Source organism: Misgurnus anguillicaudatus, chromosome 13 (assembly GCF_027580225.2).
Source record: "Misgurnus anguillicaudatus chromosome 13, ASM2758022v2, whole genome shotgun sequence".
NCBI lineage: Eukaryota > Metazoa > Chordata > Actinopteri > Cypriniformes > Cobitidae > Misgurnus > Misgurnus anguillicaudatus.
In genome coordinates, this window is record NC_073349.2 from 26,020,088 (window position 1) to 26,031,346 (window position 11,259).

The following is an 11,259-nucleotide window of genomic DNA, read 5'->3' on the forward strand; positions in this document are numbered from 1 at the left end:
AAGTGAATGGGGCTCAAGAACGGCTTAATTACAAACAATCCTCAAAAACGAACAAAGAAATTTATACAGGTTTGTAACAACATGAGAGTGAGGTTTTGGGTGAATTATCCCTTTAATATCCAGAACTATTTAGAAAGTTGTATCTTTACATTACATCCAGCTTAATGTCTACTGATCTGAAGCTTAGCTTTACTCTCTCTCTCTCTCTCTTTCTCTAGACCGAATGGACCTTGAGGAGCCTGAGCGTGTAGATCGTCTGCAGGAACCCCTGCTCGAGGCTCTGAAGATCTACGCACGGCGCCGCCGACCCAACAAACCCCACATGTTCCCACGCATGTTGATGAAGATCACTGACCTGCGTGGCATCAGCACCAAGGGTCAGTTTACCAGACAAATAAGCACTTCAGCTTTACTACTACTGTGTTTCTTTTAAAACACTTTAAAGCACTTCAGGCCTTTAAGGATGTATCAAAATGACATAAGATTATATCATACTGTAAGCAGAGTATGAAATTCAACCTATAAAACTATAAAAATTTCACATTGTCCCTAAAGGAACTGTTTGTGTTGTATGCTACAGGCGCAGAAAGGGCTATAACTCTAAAGATGGAGATTCCAGGCCCAATGCCTCCTCTCATCCGAGAGATGCTGGAAAACCCAGAGGCCTTTGAAGACCAGACCGAGAGCAAAGAGAAGAAGCCCGAGCCCGAGCAGCCGGCCCCTCCTCCAGCTTTGGCCAATATGAAGAAAGAGCAGGAGGATGAAGATGATAGCTGGGCCACGGAGAACGGCAGCGAGCCTTCACCAGAGGAGGAAGACGACGACGACGATGACGGAGAGGAGGAGAGAGGTACGGACAGCGACGGAGAAGCCTGGGCCAGCCAGGAACCCAACGTGGAGGTGTCCAGAAAAAGTCACGGAGGAAGAGCTCAGTGAAAGAGCCACCAAGCACGCTTCTTCCAGCCTTACCTGTACAGACATTTCTAACTCAGGCCGCACGGTCAACGATGAGAGACATTAGTGAGTCGATTTGAGGCGACTCACGTAAAAACCTCTTCTCAGGACCTCTCACGCAGAACGAGAGGGCAGGCGAAAGACAAAACAACTGGCTTTTCAGAAAAAAATTGCTTTTTTTAAAAAAAACTTTTAAAAAGGAGAAGCCAAATGGACTTACACTATTAACAGCTGACTTTCAACGGGTTCAAAAAAAAAAGGTTCTTGCAAAAGAAAATACAGAATGGAAACTGAAAATAGAGTTGTTTTTCTGTTTCATTGATATCATTTTGACTTTTTTCAACATTGAGCTAGTTTGTTCTCTTTACATTTTATGAATAAGCCCATACATATCTATATATACCTTTATATATTTTTGTCTATTTTCTTAGTTATATTTCGTTTGGATAGCTTTTCTGGGCAGAAATACGGAAAGATAATCGGATTACTATAACTGGCAAACCTTTGCTGGGTCTTTATCCAACTGCTTGGTTGGGTTATTGGGCACTTTGGCTCAGCATTGAAGTCATTGATAATCAGATCAATGGCAGAGTATCTCCCATTGATCATTAGGATGAGCTGTGTTTTTAGGGGACTCCCGTTTCGTGTCTGTTTTTTATTGCGTCATACGATTCGCTGCCAATTGAATGGTGTGACTGTGCCAAAGTTTGCAGCTTGTAGGGTCAGGAGCCCAGCTCCAAACATCCACCTGTCCATTACACCCTTATGTCTATTACCCAAAAGTCATACTGCGTCGATGTCATACTCAGACGTTATGCAGTGCATAATGAGTCAAATGAAAATATGGCGAGCCCAGTGCTGTGTGCCATTACGCAATTTGACCTCATCGGGTTAGACACGATAACTACATCTGAACTCGTGTACCATAATGAAACACAGGAATGCATCCGATCTAACACACACATGCACACACACTCACTTGAAAAGCTCATTATATATGTATTCAAAGCTCTTGTTAAAATTCAGACTCAGGGCATTTCTGTAAGGACCAAACGCTTGCTGTCTGGGCAGCTTAGATACAGGCAATATTTATGTGTGTTGTAGAAATCCCGCTGTCTTACAATGAAACGAAAACGATCTGCGTATCCTACACGGCTATCGACGAACCCTCATCTTCTCTTTTCGTCGTAGTAATAGATTTGGCTGGTTTTACCTTTAACCTGGGTCCGTTTATTGCCAAAAACACACCGTATGCAATTTGGTGGTCGTGAGCCACTGAACATATTTCAGTTGTCTCAGTCAAGCAATATGACAATGACCAGAACTCAGATTTGTTTGTGTGTGTGTTTGTGTGTTGAATGTGAGTATGGCTGCACTCAATAAGCTGTAGTGTACTACGTTGTTCAATGAATGTTATCACAGTGGTGCTGTCAGAGAGTGTGTGAGCTGTCATACTGACCTCTTTCCTCTTCAGAATTGCACCACAGCCACACGTATAGCAAATGCGAAAGGAATGTTGAGATTACTTTGCTATAACTCTTCGTCATATTTTTTGTTCTCTCAACTTGGCTAATGTATTACCATTACTATTTTGTTTGTGTTCAACAAATTCTGTTACATAAAAAGCCATATAAACAATAAGAGGCACAATAAACATTTTTTTCGAGAAACCCTCTGTGTCATTCAATTTATTTTAAGATATATTTCAACCAATATGAACATTATGATCACCTTAATGTCAAATATGCGTGTAAATGCTCCACCGTACAACATTGTAGTACCATGCACTAATACTATTGAATTATGTCTGACTTACAAAATCAGAATAATTTATGTTATGTTTTAGCTTTTTTAACGTATTCCCACTTTGACTAGAAACAAATTTTAATTTGGCTTTTAATCCACCTGATTCTTAAATACTCACCCTGAAATGCTTTTTAAGCAGCATTAAAATTCCCAGACTGCCTTTTCCTTATTTTGTTTGGGTTCCGGACAATTAAAAAAAGTTTTTTGTAAAAAAAAATTAGGTGGCACAATTATAGTTTTCTTTAAATAACTACTGACAGAGGAGTATAGTAGTGAAGCATTTTTATTCACTTCTCATTGCTCAAGTATCTATACTTTTTCCGGGTGCTTTTTTCTGGCTTTTTTACTTTTGAACTTTTACTTCACTTCATTCGATCCATAATATTGTACTTTTCACTTTTTCACGTTAAAATTTTTTCTACATTAAAATGTACTTATTAATACTCAAGTAAGAGGTTGTTACGTTTACTTGTGTAAAAGTAAATAAATACTAGGTTTTTACTGTAATTAAGTAATAAATGAAATGTATAATGAAGTGGCGTAAGAAGTATTATACTTTAGAATGAAGTAAAAGAAAAATATTTTTGATAAAGTACAGATACTTGAAAAATGTATTTGATTAAAGGTGACATATCATTAAAATCTGACTTTGTTTATGTTTAGTTGCTATGATTGGGTCCCCAGTGCTTCTATAAAAACCCAGAAAACTTAGTTTTGGTAAACCATTCTCTGCAAGCATGTGAAAAAATAGGTCATTGAAATTTGGCTCCCCTTGTGATGTCAGAAGGGGATAATTCCACTCCTTACTCTGCACTATCCAATCACGGCACTGCCATTTAGTGCAGATATAATCTCATTTGCATTTAAAAGGGCACACCCAAAAACAACACATTTTTGCTCACACATACAAAGTGGCAATTTTAACATGCCGTAATAAATGATCTATATGGTATTTTATGCTACAACTTCGCATGTGTACTTTGGGTACACCATGGATTTATTTTACGTTTTTAAAATTCAAAAATGTCCCCTTTAAATAAAAATACTACTTTATACCTCTGACTACTGAACACTAAACATTCAAACACATTGAGATAAAAAGCTTTTAAGGATCATGAGAAACACATTTTCACAAGAAAACTAAAACTAGTGTTTAACTTCACGCAACGCTGCGCAGACTGATAGGAATATGACGACAGAGTATCGCGAGAACACACACAGCTGGTTCACGTGGAGTGTTTGAGTAGCGCCTCAGATATGCTGCAAGATTTTCAACCAAACTTTCGCATTGCTCTTCAGAGCTGTTTACCGGTATATTAAAGACTTGGACGATAACGCCCCAGTGCTGTAGATTATTATGTTACTGGTTTGGTGCTTTTAACACAGAACGTGGAAAGACATGATGAGGGTGAGTATTGTAACGTTATATGATGGAAATCAACTTTAACGTTACCAGCCTTGCGGTTCTTGTATTGACTTGAAAACACAGAAATTAAACTAACGTAGTTAACAGCAGATAACACATTTGCAGTCAAAAGTAGATTAATTTGAGTTAATAACATCAATATGAAGTTAATTTGCTTAATTTCTTTATTTTAAACGCTATTTGCGTCACACCATTATCAATATAATTATTGTCATTTTTCTGTATTTGTATATTTTGTATGTGTTCATATGTATTTCCATGTATTGAAACACATACTTGCTTTATATCAGTATAACTTAAACATAACAGTTCGATAACAGTCCCTCAGCCCCTATTTTTCATAAATACCTATTTTTACATTTATTTTATCTAATTAAATATTTGCAATAATAACTTTTTATTAAGCCATATGTTTTCTATTTTTCAAGATATTTTCTGTAAAACTGTATTGCAACTGCCAAACACATTTGAAATGAAATTAAATACATCACTTCTTTCGTCCATTAGAGGGCGATCACGCACCATAAAAAATTACATTAATACCCCGCTGGCTGGAGAACTCGCTGTAATTAATCAGCTAGTAACCACACACAAACACATCTGAGAGCAAAACTAATGGATTGTGCCAGTGTGTCCTCATTTATCTGCATGTGTCATACAGTAATTATCCCAGGACAAAGACACATCCCTGCATTACTCATACGGATAGACAGCATATTAAAAGGCTGAGATGGCTCAAATGATTATGGAATTTAATTTCACTAAAAAGAAAGAAATTAATCTTGTAGGCCATTAAATAGACGTTAATTTAAAAGGAAAATATTTTAAAATGTTCAAATGTTCATTTTCACAGTCTTTTATTGAACTGGTTGTGACAACTTACCAGCAAACCATAGGACATTATTTTTTGCTTGCAGTAGATTGGAGCTTTTTAATTTCAAATCAGTGCCTTCATGGTCATTTTATATTTATCCATTTGGCAGACGCTTTAATCCAAAGTGACTTCCAGGGAACACACAAATACATACTAATAAAATGTATGAATGTATACCTGTGAACCCATGACCTTTTGCACTGCTAACATAGTGCTCTACCAACTGAGTTAAAGAAACAAAGTGTGTTCTGGCTCATCTGGGTGTAATAGATTACCACACCTATTTAAACATGCCTTGATATCCATAAAAACGACAAATTCATCCATATCCTTTTTTAAAATTCTGACCTAACACCGCACTTGGACGGTTCAAACCTGTACACTTCATTGGCACACAGAGGCTAACAATACGCAGTTCTATTTATTCTCAGCTTGAGGGTATAGTGGTAAACAGTGGTATGGGATTTTTAATTAAACGATTAGTGTAATTAAATTTTATTAAGCATCAATAAACTGGAGCTAAGATTAAAACAAGGCCAATACATTATACGCTGGTTCACAAGGACCCTCTATATATTCAATTTCAATGAGATGTTGCCATGGTAACACAAGGCAGGCTGTCAAGGTGATGGATTTAAAGAGGCAGGACATGTTTTTTTCTTTCATGGCAATCATGCTCGGCGTCATGTGGCGTTCGCCGCATAGCGCAGAGCGTAATGAGAGTTAAATGAAGGAGAAAAGAGCAATAATAAAAGACTAGAGTGATGTCTAAGAGACAATTGCATCAATTATGGAAATAACAAAAGAGGCACATGTGGAGAGATATTCACTGATATAATACATTGTCTGCGAGTGCTGCATGCCTGTACCAAACTCGCTGCCGCAATGCTTGTGTGCTGTGGGTGGTTGTGAGGGCGTTGCGGTGTGGATGCTAAACGGTTCATCTTCAGGTTGCTATGCGGTTGTTAGGGTATTGTGGAGGGTGAAAAAGGGTACCCTGACTAAATGATAAACAATACAGAAAATATACAATCAAAATAATAATGATTGGAGAGGTAGGTTAGAGTGGAGAGTAAAACATTCTCACATGAAAAACTATAGTAGATACCATGATATTTACTATAGTAAACTGTAATCATATTTTACCTTTCAACCTGAACGGCATCAACCCAGAATGCACTATGCACAAAACATAGTGGCGGCCTCCACTGCTTAAAATGAGTATTACATGTTGTTTTTATTTTTAATTATGAAAATATCTGTATATAATATATGTTTCTATCAATGGGTTTTAGTAGTAGAAGGCAAATATAAAGTATTAAAGCATACAAGTCTTCATAGTCAAGGTAACCTATAAAATATCACAACTAACCATTCTCAAGTTATTATAATATTAGTTGCCTAGATATGATTTGGGTCTCTGTATGATTGAGTGTCTTTTTATTTTATGGTATACCATGCATGCAGGCAAATATCATAAGCATTATTAACTTTAACTTTGGCAGACACCATAAAAAAAATAAAGATAGCTAGATGAATCAGTAGGTGGTGGTGGATGGATAAATAGATGGATAGGAATAAGACAGACAGATTAGAACAGGACAAGATGGATGGATGGATGGGTAGGTAGATGGATGATGGATAGATGGGTGGGTGGGTAGATGGATGTATAGATAGAAATAAGACAGACAGACAGATTAGAACAGGAAAGATTGTATAGATAGTAAGGTGAGAAAAAAAGAAAATCAACTGAATGGTAGCTAGATGTATAGATAAGTGGATGGATGGAAAGATGGTTGGATGGGTAGGTAGATGGATAGATGGGTGGGTGAGTGGGTAGGTAGGTCGATGGATGTATAGATAGGAATAAGACAGATAGACAGATTAGAACAGGAAAGATGGTGTAGATAATAAGGCGAGTAGAAAAAATAATAGCAACTGGATGGCTGGATAGACGGACGGATGGATGGAGAGATCCATAGATGGGTAGTTGGATAGGTAGTTGGATATGTAGATGGATAGGTAGATGGATAGACAGACAGATGGGTAGATGGACAGACAGACAGATCAGTAGATGGATAGACAGATGGGTAGATGGATAGACAGATGGGTAGATGGATAGACAGATGGGTAGATGGATAGACAGATGGGTAGATAGATGGACGAGTAGATGTATAGATAGATGGATAGGTAGATGGATAGATAGACAGACAGACAGACAGACAGACAGACGGGTAGACAGACGAGTAGACGGATGGATAGACGGATGGGTAGACAGACGGGTAGATAGATAGATGGATGGATGGATAGATGGGTAGACAGATGGGTAGACAGATATATAGACAGATGGGTAGATAGATGGATAGACAGATGGGTAGACAGATGGGTAGATAGATGGGTAGAAAGATGGGTAGAAAAATGGGTAGATAGATGGCTAGACAGATGTGTAGATGGGTAGATAGATAGATAGATAGACAGATGGGTAGATAGATAGACAGATGGGTAGATAGATAGATAGATAGATAGATAGATAGATAGATAGATAGATAGATAGATAGATAGATAGATAGACAGACAGATAGATAGATAGACAGACAGACAGACAGACAGACAGACACACAGACAGACAGACGGACAGACAGACAGACAGACAGACAGACAGACAGACAGACAGATAGATAGACGGACAGACAGACAGACAGATAGACGGACAGAAATTGGACAGATAGATAGATAGATAGATAGATAGATAGATAGATAGATAGATAGATAGACAGATAGACAGATAGACAGATAGACAGATAGACAGATAGACAGATGGAAAGATTGACCGGTTGGTAGGTAGGTAGGTAGGTAGGTAGGTAGGTAGACAGATAGATAGACAGACAGACAGACAGACAAACAGGTAGATAGACAGGTAGATAGATGGATGGAAAGATAGATGAATGGATGGATAGATGGGCAGGTAGGTAGATGGGTGGATCAATAAGAATTTATAAAGCGCTTTATGAATAAACTGAACTTGAATTTGATAGTAAGGTGAGTAGAAAAGAATAATAGCAACTGGATGGTAAATGGGTGGATAAATGGATGGATGGGTAGGTAGGTAGATGAATGGATGGATAGATAGGAATAATACAGTATAGATAGTAAGGTGAGTAGAAAAAAATAATAGCAATTAGATGGTGGATGGGTGAGTAGATGGATGGATCGATAGGAATAATACAGTATAGATAGTAAGGTGAGTAGAAAAGAATAATAGCAACTGAATGGTAGCTAGATGGACAGATAGATACATGAATAGATGGGTGGGTGGGTAGGTAGATGGATGGATAGATAGGAATAAGACAGACAGATAAGAATAGGAAAGATGGTGTAGATAGTAAAGCGAGCACAGAAGAATAACAGCAACTAAAAAATGTCTTAAGGTATTGAACATAAAAGAAATGAATGACTCCAATAACTTGCCTAGCAAGTAGACCATACAGTCTGCACTAGTTTAATGCAGTTCATTTAAGTAATAAAATGCAAAGTGACTTATAATAATTTCTGCTTTCCTTATGTACAGAAAGCGCTTGGGCTGCAGGTGTTCACTGAAGAAAAGGTCTTAAAGGAGACAGACATGACACACAGAAGATCATACATGTCATGCATGCATCGCAGAAGACCAAGGTGGGCAGCAAAAGGTGACCGAAATGCTACCAAATACAGGGGTGACAATGATGCATTTAAAACTCCAACCAAGGCTAAGACCAGAAATAAACAGTAGAAAGATGGACAGAGAGAGAGAGCGATAGAAAGTGGAAATAAAAGGAGAGAGAGCGAGTGGAAGAGAACAGGGTGCAAGTAGAGCGTTGTAATGCCAGAGTGCAGTGTGGTGGCCCCAGGCTCTTCATATCTTTTACATTTCTAATTAAAAGAGATAAAGAGTGAAGGAGTCATCAATCCTACAGTGATTTCCCTGTTAAGGTTTTAGAGGCGGCCGTAAAGCAGGCAGCCCGGCTTCATTGATTTTATAATTAGCTTCCGCCATGCTGCAAAGGGAGTGAATGTAGAGAGTTGAAAAAAAATCAAGGCGGCTAGAAAGGGAGAGGTATAGAAAAAGCAACAGAGGAAAAAATGGGGTGAAGGTCAGCAAAAAGTTGTTAAAAAGCAAGAGAGGATAACAGGAGGGCAATGGTCCAATTCTACATCACAGGTAAATCAAAGACGCTGCCTGGACCATTAGAGGTACAGCTGGCATGGTGCATCCATAATCAAAGGACAATATGTGTGCTATCTGTGAGATGATATCAAGTGTGTTAAGATAACCAAAATGAAAATTAAACTAACAGTGGGTTTAATTGAAATTTAAATATCCATTAAACATAAAAAACTCAATGAAAATAATGAGAAAGCCAATGGACACATCACAAATGTTACATTAAACCATTTTATTACTGAAACCCATCCCACACCCTGAACAAAACCTCACAATTGCATCAACAAAAACATGTTAGGTAAGTGAATGTAAGAATAACTGCACAAACGCAAACATCAAGTCAAGTTCAAAGGCGAAGACGAAACTCGTGCTGCCCCGAAATGACCCGTGTTCATAAAACACTCTTATACAATGAAAATAAAGTACTTTACTTGTTACATATGACTAATCTTAATATATTGGTTAAATGGGTAAATGTGGTATGACTATCAAAGGTTTTGCTGTGTCTACTGGGTGGGTCTTGAAGGTGACATGTTTCCAGATTTTTATGGTGACACATTACAGTACAACTTAAAACTTAAGAAAAACCAAGTCAAACATACAATACAGCTTACCTAAAATACAGTAGTGAATACAACAGATGTTTTATCAAAGTGTATTAACGTTGATATCACTCTTAAATTCAGTACTGAAGAAATGTATAAAAAGCAAATAACATCATAAAACTATTCAAACAGAAGTCTAACGGTACATTCACACGGAGCGTAAGCGTTGACGCTTACCATTCACTTTTAATGGGTGACGTCATGCGTTGCCGAACTGAATTGTGGATCCGTCGGTGCCGCGTCAGTGCAGTTGCTCGCGACAGAAGTTGAACATTTCTTAACTTTTCAAGCGGCAAAGCGTGCGTCAGCCAATCAGATCGCCTTATGCAAATAACCTAGGCAGAGCCAGCCAATTACATTTATGGAAGACCGAAGCATGTGTTGCGGCCACTGTGATTGGCTGTTTGCCACGCTTCAGGCAAGCCTTTCATCAAGCGTTAACGCTTTTGCCACGTCTGAATGTACTGTAAAGTAAACATAACAGCAGTAACAACAAAAAAGGCCAGATTTGCAAAAACAACTGGAAAATGTTTTAAATATTGATATTCATACTTCATTATTTGCACTTCTTAATGTATGCATTAAAAATATTTTCATTATGAATGTTATTTTTAAAGTAGGAATGGGGCGATATATCATCGTGATATGATAGCATTTTTTTTCCGCTATCGGACATGTACGATTGTTTAAAAACAGCCAGTGATCAGGGCGGATTACAGTATATCCTGACAATCCAAAAGGGGGCGTCAGAACTCGTACTGTGTAATTAATTTGAATTGGGTAACAATGACAACAGTATTGCATTTGTGACCCTGGACCACAAAACCTCTTAAAGTCTTAAGTTACACAGGTAGCAATAGCCAAAATAGCCATCTTATGGGTCAAAATTATAAATTTTTCTTTTATCCCAAAAATCATTAGGATATTATGTAAAGATCATGTCCCATAAAGATATTTTGTAAATTTTCTACCGTAAATGTATATTAACTTTATTTTTGTGAGTGGATGCAGTTGCTTAGGACTTTATTTGGAAACGGTAAAGGTGATTTTCTCAATATTTAGAGTTTTGCACCTTTAGATTCGAGATTTTCAAATAGTTATATCTAGGGCTGCATAACAACTAATCGCAACTAATCGTTTGCAGAATCATATATATGCGTTTATTGTGTATAATAATTGTGTGTGTTTATATGCAGAATTATTACAATACACACACATATATGATTTTTAAGAAAAACTTTTATTCTGCAAACGATTAGTTGCGATTATTTTTTATGCAGCCCTAGTTGTATCTGAGTCAAATAATGTCCTATCCTAACAAACCACACATCAATGGAAAGCTTATTTATTCCAAAGATGGTGGAATAAATTAAAGTTCTCAACTCAATTAAAG

At 37.4% G+C, this 11,259-nt stretch overlaps 2 protein-coding genes across 4 annotated transcripts in view; both read left to right on the forward strand.

Annotated features, from left to right (window-relative positions):
• The window catches only part of rarga (retinoic acid receptor gamma a), a 68,688-nt gene extending 66,064 nt beyond the window's left edge, over window positions 1–2,624 (forward strand). For all 3 annotated transcript variants that reach the window (XM_055187446.2, XM_055187445.2, XM_055187448.2), the window contains 2 exons: window positions 219–377; window positions 581–2,624. In XM_055187446.2, the coding sequence (XP_055043421.1) occupies window positions 219–377; window positions 581–936 (515 nt within the window). In that variant the 3' untranslated portion in view covers window positions 937–2,624. The remainder of the gene's footprint in view (window positions 1–218; window positions 378–580) is intronic.
• Window positions 2,625–3,967: 1,343 nt separating this feature from the next.
• Window positions 3,968–11,259, forward strand: part of hoxc13a (homeobox C13a) — a 90,127-nt gene continuing 82,835 nt past the window's right edge. Inside the window, exons 1-2 of the transcript XR_012372957.1 lie at window positions 3,968–4,168; window positions 8,629–8,746. The gene's annotated coding sequence lies outside the window, so the exon portion shown is untranslated. The remainder of the gene's footprint in view (window positions 4,169–8,628; window positions 8,747–11,259) is intronic.